The 18,414-nt window shown below is 36.3% G+C and overlaps 1 protein-coding gene and 1 pseudogene across 1 annotated transcript; both read right to left on the bottom strand.

Annotated features, from left to right (window-relative positions):
- Positions 1-242: 242 nt before the first annotated feature.
- LOC107748216 (lysophosphatidic acid phosphatase type 6-like) lies at positions 243-7,639 on the bottom strand. The gene is made up of 11 exons (XM_016562939.1): positions 7,398-7,639; positions 6,494-6,662; positions 6,104-6,232; positions 4,706-4,836; positions 3,990-4,069; positions 3,789-3,876; positions 2,401-2,533; positions 2,218-2,318; positions 2,018-2,110; positions 1,612-1,777; positions 243-944 (listed from the first exon to the last, which is right to left on the bottom strand). The coding sequence occupies exons 2-11, from the start codon at positions 6,653-6,655 to the stop codon at positions 810-812; spliced, it is 1,218 nt and encodes a 405-aa protein (XP_016418425.1). The 5' UTR covers positions 6,656-6,662; positions 7,398-7,639; the 3' UTR covers positions 243-809.
- Positions 7,640-13,281: 5,642 nt separating this feature from the next.
- LOC107748227 (serine/threonine-protein kinase pim-3-like) lies at positions 13,282-14,936 on the bottom strand (annotated as a pseudogene).
- Between the last annotated feature and the right edge of the window lie 3,478 nt (positions 14,937-18,414).

The raw sequence follows: 18,414 nt of genomic DNA, 5'->3' as shown, positions 1-18,414 counted from the left end.
CTCCTTTGATAATTCCTTGTCTGATTTTTTATGCTTATCCTTCTTCAACATAAAATGCAATGGACTTATATGAAGAAGTTTTAAATGTTGAGGTGTTTTGTCTGAAAACACAAGTTGAAAATGTAGAAAGGCCAAATAGCCATATAAATAAATTTTGCATTTTAAAATGTACACTTTGCTTCATGTCTATCTGTGTACTGTTTTTTGGCTTGTTACACTACTGAATGTTCAAAGTGAAAAATAAACTATAAAATGTAGAATACAATTAAAACACTTCAGATATTTTATTGTATCTTAATTTAATATGCATCTCAGTAGTGAATGCGTAAGAAAATTTTCACCATTTCTGCTTGCATATTACATTTAACAGCACTTCATTTGATGTTAAACATCAAATATTGATAAAATTATGAGGTTTCAGCAAAATCTGTAGCCGTTTCAGATGACTTGATACTCTGAAATGAAGGCACCTAATGAAGATATTCCACACTAACTCCCATAGTTGTGCACAAATTCACACATTATCAATAAGTTTACTGTGAATTGTATGCTTGCTTAATATTATGACAATCTGTGAAAGAATTTGTTTACTGACATTAATGAGAAAATGTTTATCTGCTGTGTACGAGTCATGAACCAGTTTCCTTGAACAATAGGAAAGGACCTGACAATTTAAACATAAGACTTCTGATATTGCTCTTTTGTTAATATGAACACTTGAATCCATGTTGTAGGAGAGACCTGAGCTCTAGAGACCAGGTTGGTGCAAAACATCTGTGCGTTTTCTGGGGCAAGGTTGAGTTGAGAGGTCAGAGTTTGGGATGGTCATCAACACTGTCACAGAGGGCATAGTAACGTTCATCAGGTAGAGCGTAAACAGCCAGTGCCTCCTTAAACTCCTGCAGCGGGCAGTAGACGTCACTGCAGCCTGGGATTTTTTGGTCCTGTATGGGCAGATGTCAGAAAAAGATTAAAGAAATTAAGAAGGAAATTAAGGACACAATGATAAGCAAGAAATTGCTGCTAATGTTCAGTGAAGTCAGAGTAGATGAGCCTCAAAATGTTTTTTCCCCTAAATGAACACTATTTAGTTACATTACGGTTATTTATTTATTTTTTTTAAATAAGTGCTAATATTCAGCAAGGATGCATTAAATTGTAAATATCTTTACTGTCACTTTTGATCAATGTTACAAAAGATTTCCATTTAAAATAAATGCTGTTCTTTTGAACTTCCTTTTCGTCAAGTAATTTGAAAGAATAATAATAAAAATATTAATAAATTCAACACTGACAATAACAAGAAATATGTACCAAATCAGCCTATTAGAATGATTTCGGAAGGATCATGTGACACTGAAGACTGGAGTAATGGCTGTTGAAAATTCAGCTTTGCTTCACAGGATGGACTACATTTTTAAATATATTAAAATAGTAAACTGTTAATTTAAATTGTAATAATACTCCACAATATTGCTGCTTCACTGTATTTCTGATCAAGTAAGTGCAGCCTTTGTTAGCAGAGAATATTCTTCCAAAAACATTTAAAAATCATGCTGACCCCAAACATCTGAGCTACATTTTACACCCTGATTCCTGTGTGTGTGTTACCTGGCCAATGTAGGACACTTTAACGTAATGCTGGTTAGTTTGACGATGCTGGTATAGCTCCAGTGTGATGTCAGCTGCATACGGTGGCCATTTCATGTCAAAAACCCCCAAAGCCATGAGACATGGCATCAGTGTGGTGTCATGCACAGAGTACAGGAACAACTTTCTATATCAATAAACACACAAACAGCAGCTCTAAAAATCTTGTTTTCAACTGGACTTTTACGCACATGATCTCTGAGTCTGTCCACTGTGGGGCAGCACCTCTCAAGTTTAGCAACTGATTTTTACTGTCTGGAAATAACAGGTGCACACTGCACAGTGGTCTTAAAACTTAGGTGGACTTTCAAAGAAGTCAGGTTTTGAATGATACAATGAACAGTAGACATGTTCAAAAAGAAGACACCTGTCAGGTTTAGAGGTTGTGCCTTGGATTCTGTCCTCTATGTTGGTTAGGAGTATGTGGAAAAGCGGCCCCACGCACATCTGTAAATTCTGCCTGAGGTCAAACAAAAGCACATGAACACATTTACAGAGGCCTTAAAGCATAAGCTTCAACCATAACTTCTCAAGACTCTTTTTTTGCTGGATTCACTGGCTCCTCACCTCTTACTGGGCTCATAGATGTGACACACCATATCTACTGCTCTCTGCTCCACGATACTCCTCCAGTTCTCCAGAGCTGTAGGAAGCGGCAAGCCGTGGGCCTAGGATCAATAATATAATGGTACTGTATTTGACAAACAAAGCCAACTCAGATGTAACTGTAGAATGTATCAGGCACTTTACCTCTCTGGCCACCATGTCATCTCTAATGAGGATGAAGTCGAGATGTTGATGAGGATCGACCCCTAAGGCTCTCTGGATGCTCTGTAGGTCTGCAGCAATGTCAGGAACTGTGGACGATTCTGCCCAACGATGACTACATTTGATGGACAAAAGTCAGAAACAAATACATGGTGTTAAATTACAAGCCATTATTGGGCAATTACAGTACTGTTTAAAAGTATGGGATTTGTAGGATATCATTGTTTGGTAAAAAAAAAAAGAATACTTTTATACAGCAAAGATGCATTATATTGATCAAAAGTGACAGAAAAGACATTTATAACATACAACATACAAAAGGTTTCTATTTTAAAGAAATAGATTATTTTTGTTCAGCAAAAAAAAGTATCACAGTTTCCACAAAGATCTTAAGCAGCACAACTGTTTTCAACATTGATAATAATATCAAATGTTTCTTGAGCACCAAATCAGCATATTAGAATGATTCCTGGATCATGTGACAATGAAGACTTGAGTAATGACTGCTGAAAACTCGTCATCACATGAATAAATTACATTTTAAAATATATTAAAATATAAAACAATGATTTTAAATAGTAATAATATCTTAAAATATTACTGTTTTTACTGTATTTCCGATCAAATAAATGCAGCCTTGGTGAGCATAAGATTTCTTTCAAAAACACACACACACAAAAAAGAAACTTACCAACCCCCAAAATTTGAACAATATTGTATTTCACCACAGCAAAGGTTTAATGTTTTCTGATATTAAAGTATATTATTAGAATATTTTTAAGCAGTAAATAGGGCTGCACGATAAATCGCATGCGATATTTAATGCGCATCTTGTCAGTAAAGCCGCTTCTGTAATCAGCGGTAAATCTCCATCACGTGCGGTGAACAACGGCTCTGTGTAGTAAATGCTGCTCAATGTGAAAGCCCGCACGTGATGGAGATTTATCGCTGATTACAGAATGGCTTTACTGACAAGATGCGCGTGCGGGCTTTCACATTGAGCAGCATTTACTACACAGAGCCGTTGTTCACCGCACGTGATGGAGATTTACCGCTGATTACAGAAGCGGCTTTACTGACAAGATGCGCATTAAATATCGTATGCGATTTATCGTGCAGCCCTAGCAGTAAAGAATAACATGTCAAAACCTAAAAAAAAAAAAAAATAGAAAAAGGAAAGACGATTAAATATTTAGGAGCATATATGAGTTGATAAATCTCCTTCCAATTCTTGAATTTGAATAATTTTTTTAATTACTAATAATAATATTTTCCAACTAACTTTCCATTGTGAGCTACATTTCTCTATAAATGTTTGTTATCATCATTATTATCAAAGTAGCTAGTTTTATTATCAAAATAGGTTTTACCCAATGAGCCGCTTGAGCAGCTTGCATCCATGATAGTTGGGATAGAGGATTTCCTTCTCTGCCGTATCGGTGAGGATGGACACAACACCTTAGAGTGAGAGAAAATCAAACACGGAAAGGCAAACACAGAGTGTGTAATGCTCATCTCATCCATTACTCAACCAAACCACACAAAGAAGCGTAGCTGAGCTGCCACCTTACCTGCTTGTTCCTGTTGAAACAGTCCTGCCACCAAACACTTAGCCGACTCAATGGTGCGGACAATGTTGGTAGAGCGAATGCTGTAAATCAATGGCAGATATTCCATCTTAGCTTAATGATGCAATTCAGAGCCATAAACATATTCATGTATATTAGGATAATTTATTAGATTTTTCGGTAACTACAATAAAGTCCAATTAGTTGTTAGTTAAAGGGATAATTCACCCAAAAATGAAAATTCTGTCATTATTGGGTGAACTATGAAGAGAGTTTTGAAGAGATACGATTGCTTAATATGATGAACTTAATTTGTGTCTCAAAGAATAGCCAAAGTCTTATGGGTTTGGAATGACATGAGGGTGAGTCAAAACCTCAAGATACATTCACAATTCATGAACATTCAGTAATAAAAATACAACTGTTCATTGTTAGTTCATGTTAGCTCAGGTCCATCAAATAATATTAACAGATATGACCTTTGACATTAATAACATATTAGTAAATGTTCAAATTAACAATCTAAGATTTAAAAATGCTTTAGAAATATTTTTTGTTGTTAGTTCATGTCAATATATAGTAGTTAACTAATGTTAATAAATGGGACCTTACTGTAAAGTGTTTTTCTCCTCGAGATAAAGTTTAGGGTGCCATTCTTGTCTGTAGCATAAATGGTGCAGAACGATATATTTAAATAAAGAATCATCAACTGCACTCACTAAACTTCTTTAGGATTGAAAGAAGGTGTGAGGAAAGGCTCTTCTTGCATGTATTTCTTTCGTAACCTCACTCCTAGATCGTACAGCTGTTGCATGCCCAATGTGGTCAGCTGACCTGGATAAGTTCCACCCTATGGAAGCAGAAGTCATTCTTTTTCTTAATATGACAGCCTGGCACAATTTTCATCTAAACACACAGTTAAGTATGTTTACATCATGTCTGGTATGAAACTGCCATTTACTGTAGCATCGATCCACTTCATTCCAAACATGCACTCAAAACGCTACACAAACATGCCTGAAAATGATACTATTTGGCCAAAATTATGTGGACATCCAAACAGCATCCCATATACAGTATATGTTTGTTGAGCCTTTTCACTGAAAGTTTTCCATTATATGTTAGAATATGGCTGTAGGGATTTGCTCCCATTCAGACACAACAGCATCACTGATGTGGGTAATAGGTTTTTAGTTGGAATCCCAAAGCTGTTCAATGGGGTTCAGGTCTGAGCTTTGTTGCAGGTCAGTCAAGTTCTTCTACACCAGACTCAATAAACCTTTTTCTTTTTTGACCTCACTTTGTGCACAGGGGCATTGTCATGCTGGAGTATTGTCAAACTGTTCCCACAAAGTTGAAAGCACACAAATCTCTAGAATGTGAATGTATGGAGTAGCATTAAAGGAATAGTTCACCTAAAAATGAAAATTTACTGCCATCCAAGTTTGTTTTTTCACCTGAAATTTAGCATTATATCACTTGCTCGCCAAAGGATCCTCAGCATTGAATGGGTGCCGTCAGAATTCAAATAGCTGATAAAAACAATACAATAATCCACACGACTCCAGTCCATCAATTAACATAATGTGAAGCGAAAAGCTGCATGTTTGTAAGAAACAAATCCATCATTAAGAACTTCAAACTTCAGTCATGTTGTCTAAATCAGGAGAGAAATATGCATAGTTCAAGCGTTGTTTACAAGCAAAAGCAATCCAAAACACTTATAAAACAAGTACGACAGTGGATTTTGATTTTTTTATCAGCTGTTTGGACTCTCGTCCTGACGGCACCCATCAACTGCAGAGGATCTATTAGTGAATTAAATTTGCTAAATTTCTCCAACCCTACTCTGGTGAAGAAACAAACTCATCTACATCTGAGATGGATGTCCTGAGGGTCAGCAAATGTACATTTTTGGTTGAACTATTCCTTTAATATTTCTGTGCTTTGAAATCACCGTAAACTCCAAACCTGTTAATTAAACGTGTTAGATAGATTGGTTCTTTTTAAGCCAAATGTACCTTTCAGTAGACAACCCACAGGCTGAGCCCTTTCTAATAATGTGTGTAAAACACATTCTACAAGAATTTGGCACAAATGCATAAACACAAACTCACTGTCAATATTTTGGATCTGTAGCTGTCCTCCACAGGAGCTGGGGGTCTGGGCCCCCCCTGCAAGTCTGTAACCATATAGTCTATTTCTGTGTGAGCTGGCGCTTCAAGAAGCTCAGGGACCCATTGTGCCTAGGGGTGCAGAAACCATGTGTCATACTGGATATAATTGGCATCAACATGTGGACTATTACAGACATATGACAGTGCCACTGTCTGGGAGTAAAAAAGCATGCTGTTAAGATTGACAAATGATTCTGATATGTTTAAACAATTAAGAATACATGCCACATTTATGCATTCTCTACATTCGTGTTTTTAACCTTACTGTTTTTAAAACACTGAATAAGGTGTAACTTTGGGCATTGAATTGATACTAGTCAGCTCTCTTACCTCCAAAACATCTGGTATAGATTTCAGAGGCGTTCTCGCTCCATGTCTGAATAAAACTTGAATTAATTTAAGCTCGTATGGAGAGGTTTCAGTCTTATTCTTTTGAGACCAGAACATTGACCCGAGGGCCACTGAACCCATCAAACCCACACGTGCCCACATGATGTACCTGAAAGAGACGTGAACACTTGACTTGAAATGCATTTGGGAAGCTGACATGTGTACTCCAGCTAACACTATTTAAAGACTATTTTACACCCTTTTAGAACTTTGCAAATTAAATTATAATTAATATGCACAGAGTTTTTATAACCTCAATAACTGTATAGTATATTTGTCTTCTAAATTCTTTTGTCACAACACAGGAACAATTAAAAGTTAGTGAAGCCTAAAAGGTGATTAAAGCCAACAAACAAAAAGGCGACCACTTATAATAGCCTATATATCAAATATACATTTTAACCTAAAACGTCGATGTTGTTTTAAAAATAGATTAGTGATATGTTGATATGTAAGACGTGTCAGATACACGTCTTACATATCAACTATTAAGTAACTGTTTTTCTGCTTTACAGCTCGTATTTATACTTACTAATAGCATGACATTTTAATTTATTACGCTGAATTCATGATTTCTATACTATAGCCTATACTGTATTTCTATTCAGTTGTAGCCTGTATTTGTGTTTTTGTGAAATATATATCAAAACGTGTCAGTACATTTCCATAAGTCACGACTCAAACATAGCAACTTCTGTCTCATTCAGTAATGCTGCCTGTCATATCCGCAAATTTCATCCACACGCTCTTGCAAACCGTCAGATATCATGCACTAGTTTGAATCTATTAAGTAAAGAAAAACAGAAAAGTGCTCTAGAGAAAGTAATCTTTAAATATCACCAACCTGAAGGTTTCAGACCCTTAAATCCACTGCTTTTGAATTGCACTCATTCCTTTCACTTCTGGCAGACTGGATATTACACCGGCTGACGGTGAGGTGCATGCTGGGATGTGTAGTTTCAGGAGTCTACCGTCTCATTCCAAAGAGTAGCGGAAACACCGTGTTATAAAACTTAATTTCCCGTACACATCCATGTATATCACGTTTGCTGCCGTAATATTCCTATGCAGAACGACTATTAAATGTAAATGTATTGAATGATCTATCAAATGTCTAAATACTTTTGGGGGCAGTGTTTGAAATGGTCCTAACATAACTAGTAGCCTAGGCTATACATTAAGGACGTTAAATATTACACAGACATACTGTAGGCTATATTATAACGTACCAGTCGTTATTACAAACATAATTAATTTATTGGACAATAAATTGTGTATCCAGTGCTCAAGGGTGTAACTTTGGTTTGAGAAGTGGGGGGGACACAAAATAGGGGAAAATGTTTTCGATTTGAATCCCATTTCCTGCATGTACATACATTTAGTGACTATGGTGATACAAAATCCAGGAAATACCCCTGTCCCCAGTGGAAATTAGCCCCTGCCAGTGCGTATCACCTGACAGGGTCAGGTATTGTTCCTGACCCTGTTTTGATGTACAGTAACATGATACCTTAAATTCCCCTTAATTAAAACAACACACTTTTAGCGTGACTGTCCAAATTAGTCTAATTTTAGTGATGACCTTGAAATGATCAACGTCATACCTAGTTGTTGCTGATACCTAATTATACAAATGAAAAGGTCGAATATTAGGCCTATATCAGAATTAAATAAACGAGAAAGAAGATATTTTATTGAATTAAAATAAATAGGCTACAGTACATATAAAAATATATAGCCTACTACAATAATACACTTATTACCACAGGTTCTGACAGTATTGCAATAACAAAACAACACAATAGGCTACATATTTAAAAACATTGCATTATGATTCTTAGCTCACAGATCAATATAGTGACACTAAACTTTGCATCTTGGATTCATTTTGAAAAGTATTCCAAGATGCGGCATACTTGAAAGCTTGCTTTCCTAATTCAGTTTGCACAAATAAAGCCTAATTTACAACTTTTGTAAAAAAGCATGCTTCTAACTTAAAGAATAAATGAGAATTTTTATTAGCTAAATATAGGCAACTATTTTTGTTGACTATTAATGTCACATTACGGGACAATTTTTGAGTAACTGTATAGAAGTGCATCAAAATGAGAAATAAAGACACATTTAATTTAGAGTTATCCACAGTTAAAGAGTACAACTTTCTGCTATTTTATTTATATATTTTATTTATTGCACTTGTAAATCATCCCCTGCAGATTGTTTTCTGGACCCTATCTGCCATCTCCAGTTATCATGAGCCTGTCTACAGTAATGGCAGGAACCTCTGCTACAGTAAAGGATTGTGGATCTTCAGGATCCTCTGTAGCAGCCAGGAAAGGAACCTCTGGGATTGGGGAGGCTGAGACAAGATATGTGTGACTGGCCTTGGGTACTGGCATGACATGAACCTTTGCATCCATGACAGTAATCTTGGAAATGAATGCAAGAAGAACCTCTGGGTCAGCAATGAGAGGAATCAGTTGGGTGGAGAACCTGTAGCAATGACAGGAACCTAGGGGCTCTAGAATTGACAGGAACTTTTGGGACTGTAGCGGATTCTGAAGCTTCAGGAAGATCTGCAGAGATGGAAAGGCCACACATGTCAGCCTACCAGACACAAAGCTTAATGATAAGACAGTCAACTTGTCATCTATGTAGTGTAGGCCGTTGGTCAGATCAACAAAAGACAGTTATGCTAATTATGTGCAAAAAGATGGGAGAGATGTCTAGTTATTACTTTACACTTTACCACATACTGTCTTTGATCATTATTTGACACATTAAGGTGTGCAATTTTATACAAAGTTAGATTGTAAGAGAAAGTATTTTCTCTGTGTATTCAATTAATGCCACTGCTTATGCGTGTTTAATTTAGATTGTTAATCTTACATTATTAACAGAGCTTTCCTAACATACCTTTTAAATAAAGAAAGTTTGAGTTTTTGTGTGTGTAAATCAGTATATTTATTGTATGCATAGGTTTCCTACCATTATTGTTAATTAATATATGTTTTTGATGAAGGGATCAGGGAATGAGAACAAGAGTATTTGCTTCTAACTGCTTAAATGTTAAGGGGATGAACTGAAGGTTTCAAGCAGGTTGCTGCCCAACAGAAGTTATGTCGTACGTGTAAGAGTTAGAGTTTGACTGATAAGCATGGAGATGTTGTTATCTAGGGCACTCAAATCTGCAAGGCCTCAGATAACTCCTGAGTGCACAGCCCCCTCTTTCTGTCATACTCTTGAAAGATAGAAGATTCAGATATATTGCCTTTTTTATGGCACTCACTGCACGTCTCCCTCTGATGTTTCAAATTTAATCTACAAATACTATAAAAAAAACAACTTATATGTAATGCATCTTTCTGTAGTCAAGGTCAGAAGGCCTGGGAAGAGTCTAGGGTGTCAAATAAAATGTTTCAATTAAAAATATTTACATATGTCAGGTGGGCATATGTAAATTATGAGATCTTGACGAAGATCATTGTCGATAAAGATGAACCAGAAAGTTTTCACAGCCCCCTCTTTCTGTCATACTCTTGAAAGATAGAAGATTCAGATATATTGCCTTTTTTATGGCACTCACTGCACGTCTCCCTCTGATGTTTCAAATTTAATCTACAAATACTATAAAAAAACAACTTATATGTAATGCATCTTTCTGTAGTCAAGGTCAGAAGGCCTGGAAAGAGTCTAGGGTGTCAAATAAAATGTTTCAATTAAAAATATTTACATATGTCAGGTGGGCATATGTAAATTATGAGATCTTGACGAAGATCATTGTCGATAAAGATGAACCAGAAAGTTTTTATATGATGAAAGGAAGTAGGAGGCCTTATGCTCATCTGTTCATTTGATTATCCAGTCAACTTTGAAAGCCTTTGTTCAATGATTAAATAAATATGTGTATTTTGCTTAGAGCTCATTTTGTAGCTCTCTGAGGTATATTTTGGTTGTAAAAGAGATACCCTGGGATCATGATTTTCAGACATAAATTTGATTTGATAATTGTGTGGCCTGACTTTAATTTGAATAGTGAATTTCCACCACAATCTATACGACCATCTTTTACAAAGCTCAAGTGACAAAGGTGAATTGTTAATGGAGGAGATAAAATGCCTATAATTTATCACGTTGACTCATCCTTTTCTGAAATGTGAGGTTTATCATTTTTTTAAACTTTTTTTCTTTCAAAACTCTATTTGAACATGTAGTACATTAGTAGATAACATGTTATGTTGTAAGTTACTCAACCAAAATGTTTTGTTTGTTTAAAATCTGGGCATCATTTTTATGTTACTATTTTAGTGTTTATGCAAACAAAAAGTGTATAGTGCTACTAATTTTATCTGTTTGTTGGTTTTCAACATAAACCTTGATGAAAATATTTTAGTGTGTGTATGAGTCATTTTTGTGTGTGTATGAGTTTCATTTCCAACAAAGTAAACTATACCGTGATAATATTGATAACTGTGATCATTTTGGTCACTATAATCGTGACATGAAATTTTCAGACCGTTTCATCTCTAAATTGTTGTCAAAGACAATTTGCCTAGACGTTTTCTTCACCAAATCAAGACATTTGTAAAATAGGGTATTTTCACCATGTGGTGAAGTTGAGGTGCTGATGTGATGTAATGTTAATAAAAAATACTGGGTTATTTTTTCTACCCAAACACTGGGTTAAGCCTGTTGGGTCTAATGTTGTGTTGGTTTTTCCAGTGTTGGGTAGTTTTTGTGTTACCCAGCCATTGGGCTAGTGGCAGAGTCAATCTCACTGACAGCTGACTGAAACTATACACAGATGAGTTGAGTTACAGTCAGAGCACAGGCTTTCTGCATCCTCTTCAGGAGAGAGCGGTTCTCAGCGTCGCCTAATTTGTGCACTTCTTCAGTGAAATTTGTGTTTGTGTACATTTTATTTCATCTATAAAAATTTTATTGTGCTGTAAATTATTTTATTTTACACAGCGCAACATACAGTGACGGGATGTCAGTCAACTAATGGGCAATGGTCATTTTGCATGATGGAAACGCATGTTGCCTTGCATAACATAAACTGATACTGAATTTATGTAATTTTTATGTTAAAGTATGTTCTCTAATGACAGTTATGTTTGTTTATGGGCAGATTATGGAGTCAGTCACAGCATCTTTCAGCTACGAGTGAAATGCAAGGCAGCAGTCTGATGTTTGCAGTTCCACCGCCGAACAGCAGCCCATCACTGGCTCAGATTTCTGCGACACACTGGCACGAGAATAAGCACTATTTCAGTGAAAAGGGATTAGAGAGAATCATTGAATACACTTGAATTAAAATGTTACTTTTGATTATTACTGCTGCCTCTAGTAATTCTGTGTGTGATTTCTAGTTTCCAACCCATTTTAAGCCAGCAATAAAGTAATTTTTAAACAATAGTTGAGTTAAATAAAACCACACCGCATGTTGGGTCAAACATTTAACCCAACCAACTAGGTCAAAATAACCCAGCATGTTTTCTGTCCAATATTTTACCAGCACTAGGTTGCCAAATATGTTTTTAACCAAGCATTTTTTGGTGTGTTTTTATTGTTTAACCATTTATAATACATTTCTTGACTTTTCTGGGACTGAGGTTGCCATTATAGAGAGCTCTGGGACCGTAGTGGCTTCAAAAGTGACAGACGTGATCACTTTGCAGGATTCTGTTGGGTCATTACATGTCACAGTCTCTGTCCGTTTAGTTTCTTTGCATTTTAATTTTCTCTCTGTTTGCCTGATATCCCAGTTAGTTTCCTTATTTGGTAATTAGTTCCTTTTTACCTGTTCTTTTTTACCCTGAAAATGTTTTTAAGCCCTGCATCCTCAGTTCCTTTGTCTGTTCTCATATATTTTGCATGGGTTTGTTTCCCTGTGATTCTCCAGAGTGTTCAGTGTTCGATTTACGATTAAAGTCAGTTTGTTCTTGTGAAAGTGTGCTTCTTTACAGTCACCGCGCATGACATTGTGTCAGGGAAATGTGCTGTGAAGCTATTTAAGACACACCACAACTAAATGCAATAACATAACCAGTGCAATACTATTAATATTTTTATTATAAATATATAAATATTTTAAATATAAAAAGTTATATATTAAAAACCATTTACAGTATATACAGTATAACTATATACACTATTTAAACATCACTAAGCAAGTAATAAGTCCTAAGTAGAGGGATGTTAAATAAATATTTTAAATATAGTATAAAACTATTTACACTGTATACAATATACAATGATTTAAACATCCCTAAGCCTGTAATAACGCCTAAGCAAAGGGATGTTATAATAAATATTTTAAATATAAAAAGTATAAAACTATTTACACTATATACAATATACAATGATTTAAACATCCCTAAGCCTGTAATAAGGCCTAAGCAAAGGGATGATATAATAAATATTTTAAATGTAAAAAGTATAAAACTATTTATAGAATATACAATATACAATATTTTAACATCCCTAAGCCTGTAATAAAGCCTGAGCGGAGGGATAATATAATAAATATTTTAAATATAAAAAGTATAAAACTGTTTACAGTATATACAATATACAATATGTTAACCTCCCTAGGCCTGTAATAAGGCCTAAGTGTAGGGATGATATAATAATTATTTTAAATATAAAAAATTTAAAAAATATTTACACTATGTATATACAATATACAATATTTAAACATCCCTAAGGGATGGAAAGGCCACTCATGTCAGCCTGCCAGACACAATGCTGACTGAAGAGAGAAAACCACTGGGTGGCCGTTTTCAGCTTTTCTCCATGCCTTATGCAGTGACCTGAAACATAAACATAAATAAGCTTTATCAACACACAAAATAAACAGCATATAAAACATGCATTATAAAAAGGAGGCAACATTTTTAAAGAATGTATAAACATACTTTTATCGATGATGGGAATGCTGGTTAGATGCATTTACGTGGTGGGTGTTTAGGAAAACCCAACATCAACCAGTCATGAAAAGGCATCTGCTCCAGAAGAATCATGTGCTCTGGATGATGCTGCAGACAAGCAGACAAAAAATGGATGCATTCTGTGCAAAAAAGATGGGAGAAATTTGATTATTAATATAAACTTCACACATGCTATCTTTAATCATTTGGTCTTTGCCAAACATCTCACCTTGTGACACAGCAAACACAGACTGGTCGTTGTTCAAGAAGTATAAGTCAATGGCTTGTGGAAAACGTCCATGCAGCATTACGAACAGAAGCACCCCCAGTGAAAACACTGTTGCGGGCTTTGCATGGCAAAAGCCCCTGTTATAATATTCTGGAGGCATGTACGGTCTTGTGCCTGGAGGAAAGAAATTTAGTTTGATGGTTATAACACAAGAATGTTTACTATATACAGGATGCATCTGAGCGAGCTAACGAATTTGCTACCAAAATGATGCGTAATACTTACCACTGAAAGACTGAATCCTTCATGAGTTCCCCACAGCCAAAGTCAATTCATTTGATCTCCAGCAAGCACGGGTTCACAAGCAGGTTTCCCAGCTTGATGTCGCGATGGAAAATGCCACAATAACAGCAAAAGTTAGCAGCATAAAAGACCTGCCACATAATGTTCTTTGCTGTCTGCTCGCTGAGGACACCTCCGCTGCATTTCAGAAATTTTCTCAAATCCATGCTTGGCAGGGGGCGCTCCATGACCATGAGGTAGAAGTCCGGTTCGTCCTGCCAGTCCAGCAATTTAATTATATACAGACAGCTGGGTTTCCAATTGGCAATTACTGCCAAAGCGCTCTCTAAAGGAAGGGGTTTGGGATGAAAAGCCTAAAAGAAAAAAAATGTGATAATTAGATTGAGGTAATTTCCCAATTTTTCTACAAATTGTTCGTCAAAGGCAGTTCACCTACTGAAAATCATTTGTTGTTTATGATTAACATGAATGTAAGATAAGATGTTATTAGTTGATAGATAGGGAATTGAGAGCGCAGTGTACTCACAGTGGTGATATATGCTGTACGTTGTGTCTTTCGGACATATTTCAACAGCCACCTAAATAACAAAACAAACAATTAACAATTAACGTGCACAAAGGTAATTTTATTCCAGTCATAAATCCTGAAGAACAGAAGTTTTGTGAATTTAAATACCAAGCAGTAATTTAAAACCTAGTAAAGCATGTTTAGTCAGTATGACAGTTTAAACAGGTTGAGTTCTCTAATTAGTAAACATAAGATACATTACAAGAACTTGAAGAACCCAAAATTTGTAAGTAAAAAAACATACCTTGACACCATCCTTGTAGTGAATCCCTGTACGCACTGAGCCAAATCCTCCTTGACCCAGCCTGCCACCAAATTTGTACTGCCTACAAATGTGATCTGTTAAGATAATTATTTTTGTTTTGTTTTATAATTAAAATACATTTGACACACTGGAGAACTGTTTAAGTGAACTGCAACAAAGCTAGAGGGTAATTGAAATAATGAAAAATTTAAATGTTACAGCTGTTTTGGGTTATGACAGTAAACTTATCCTTGTCCAGCTCTCCTGTTGGAACAGAGTCAGTGACGCCATCTACATTGTGACGCACTGCAGAGGTGGTCCCCCTATCTATTTTGGAACACACTGCACAGGCAATGCCCCCATCTACTTTGGGGCGCACTGCAGAGGCAGTGCCCCTGTTTATTTTGGGACGCACTGCACAGGCAATGCCCCCATCTACTTTGGGACGCACTTTATAGGTAGTGCCCCCATTTATTTTGGGACGAACTGCACAGGCAATGGCCTCATCTACTTTGGGATGCCCTGCAGAGAAAATATCCCCACCTTCTTTGGGATACACTGCACAGGCAATGCCCTCATCTACTTTGGGCTGCACTGCAAAGACAATGGCCCTATCCACTGCTGCACTCACTGCAGAGTCAATGCCCTCATCTACTTTGGGACTGACTCCACAGGCAGTGTGTACATCCACTTTGGGACATGCTGCACAGGCAAAATCCCCATCTACTTTGGCACTCACTGCACAGGCACTGTCCCTATCTACTGTGAGACTCACTGCAGAGTCAATGACATTGTGTGCTGTGGAGTTCACCACGGAGTCAAAGTTGCCAGCTGCTGACAAACGCCCAGAAGAGTCAGTGTTGTCACCTGGTGATGAACACTCTAGCGTGTCAAGGAGTTCATGTTGGAGGACTTCTTGCACCTCTTAAAGGGGTCATATGATGCTGCTAAAAAAGAACATTATTTTGTACGTAGACATGTGGGGTGTGTTAGAACGAGCCGTTTTAGGTAGGCGTGGCTGACTCTTAACTTTTATAAAGAATATCTCTTTGGATTTGAGACTTTAGTCTTTGCAACTTTACAGATCTTCTTTATGCACCAAGAGCTTGTAACACTCCAAAGAGAAAGGAAAAATTGAAATCGCATCATATGACCCCTTTAAAGATCTAAAATGCAGATAAAAGTAAATATTATGAATAAAACCCATATTTTAGGGTTTCTTCATTTAGCACTTTTTAGGCTACTTGGTATCTTGAAAAATCTTTTTTTTTTAAACGATGTAAATCAATTTGTTTCTGATCTTAAAATGATCAAATAGACTTGGTCGGCATTGCTGGGAACGCCCACAATAACGTCATAACCATTTATGTCATGGGAGAAAACAAACCATTCGAATTAAAGAGATAGTTCACCCAAAAATGAAAATTCTGTCATTAATTACTCACCCTCATGTCGTTCTAAACCCGTAAGACCTCCGTTCATCTTCGGAACACAAATTAAGATATTTTTGATTCATTTTGAGAGCTCTCTGACCCTTTCATAGACAACAGTGCAAATATCACAATCAAGGTCCAGAAACGTAGCAAGGAGATCAGTAAAATAATCCATGTGACATCAGGGGTTTAACCATAATTTTACGAAGCAACGAGAATACACTTTTGTACGCAAAGAAAACAAAATAACGACTTTATTCAACAATTCGTCTCCTCCGCATCACCCTTGTGCCATGTTGGAGAGTATCCACTGAACGTAAACAGTGTATGCCATTCTGTGTCAGCTTCAAATCAAAGCATAAACAACGTATCCGCATGACGCAGCTGACACAAGTAGAAGTGTTGTATTAATCTCATTAATTGTCATGTGTAGCTTGAAGCTAATTGTAATTTCTCCGTTACCCATATATGATTATATTTCACTATGTAATTATTTGATTGTTGGATTTTAAATCAGCGGGGTTGAGGCATCAAAAGTAACTAAGCTGTTTTATGGATGGTAACTGTAATATTATTACTGAAATCGTATTAGTAATTAGTTACTCTACTAGTTATTGCAAAAAGTAATATTATTACAGTAACTAAGTTACTAGTAACTAGTTACTGCCTAACACTGGTCCCTGCCTTTAGGGTGCATATCAGTATTTATAATTTGTTATACTTCCCATATCAGATCATTACTAGACTACATTGTTTACAGATCTTCTTTATGCACCAAGAGCTTGTAACACTCTAAAGAGAAAGGAAAAAATTAAATCGCATCATATGACCCCTTTAACGTAACTGATGGTATTCAGAGAGTTAAACGACTTGGCACAGGCTGATTGGTTCATGCTGCGTATGCAGCCAATGAGCTTACTGCCTTGCAATTATATGGCTGGCTAGCATTCACTTGAGATTCCTGCAGCGCGCTTTCAGAGTTCTCCGAAACTCAACAGCTAGGTATTGTTCATATAACAGCAGTGGCATTAGCAGCAGCAGCAAGCAGTTTTCCTAGTTCATGTATGTGAGAATACAACATCAAGCGTCGCAGATTTTAGAACAGTAAAGTGAATTGGGGATTACCGTATTAAGCCCGAAATCTCCAATGCTTTTAATATCTTCAGTGGGCATTCATTTCTACATTAACCGCGAACGGATCGCTTCAGATGCACACCTCACTAGTGGGGTTGGTTTGCAGATGGCGTTTCACAGTTGTTCACAGTTTTAAGTCAAGGTGAAGCCGCATTGCAATGCATTTAGTCAGAAGAGGGAGCGCTCATTCTTAAAGGGGCCACATCTCTATTTCACTCGTTACATTGGTTCAGCGATAGTGAAGAATTTATTCTAAAAGTAATGTTTAGTGATAGTTTAAAGATAATTAATCATGAATTTGTTTAAAATATAAAGATACTACTAATAATAAATAATTTCCAATCAGTAGCCCATGTACAATGTAGCTAATAGTAGGACACTCTTAAACTGGAATTTACTATTTGTATTCAGATGGGCTTACAGCAATTATAGTAGTTTCATGGAGTGTAGCAGCAGTATAGAATTCAGATCACGTTAGCGAATTGTTAATTGCAGTATGTTGGCATAGCAAATTCAGATGCATGTTAGAAATAATATTAGCAGCAGTCTGCATAGCAACCAATTATTATTGTTAAGCAAGGGCAGCAGAAAGTACTTTAGTTGCATGAAATTTCAGAGATAATGCATGGATGAGCTACAGCAATTCTAGTACTTTCACGGAGTGTAGCAGCAGTATCCATAGAATTTCAGATTGCGTTATTAGCTAATTATTAATAGCAGTATGCATAGCAAATCAAATTATGCATTTAGTTGCGCCAGCAGTAGGTAGACTGTAGTTTACATTTACATTCTTATTTATTTATTTTGCAGACGCTTTTATCCAAAGCGACTTACAATAACTCTTCAAGCGAATAGGCATTTGCGTTTCGTTTATTTAAAAGGGGCTATAGCAATTCTAAGTACCTTTGTGCAGCAGTATGCATAGTATTCAGGTCGCATAGCTAATTTAATAGCAGCAGCATGCATAGCAATTTCATATGCAATGTTAGAAATAATATTAGCAGCAGGAAGTCAAATT

Source organism: Sinocyclocheilus rhinocerous, unplaced genomic scaffold (genome assembly GCF_001515625.1).
Source record: "Sinocyclocheilus rhinocerous isolate Xijiao unplaced genomic scaffold, SAMN03320098_v1.1 scaffold5064, whole genome shotgun sequence".
Lineage (NCBI taxonomy): Eukaryota > Metazoa > Chordata > Actinopteri > Cypriniformes > Cyprinidae > Sinocyclocheilus > Sinocyclocheilus rhinocerous.
This window is presented reverse-complemented; position numbering and strand designations above follow the sequence as displayed.

Bases quoted from the DNA above. Each gene is read 5' to 3' on its own strand.
- LOC107748216 (XM_016562939.1), bottom strand. From the start codon at position 6,655: ATGTGGGCACGTGTGGGTTTGATGGGTTCAGTGGCCCTCGGGTCAATG. The intron at 4,070-4,705 runs GTGAGTGCAGTT...ATTGATTTACAG, and splicing joins TTCAATCCTAAAGAAGTTTA to CATTCGCTCTACCAACATTG. The intron at 1,778-2,017 runs GTGTCTTCTTTT...TTATTGATATAG, and splicing joins ACAACCTCTAAACCTGACAG to AAAGTTGTTCCTGTACTCTG.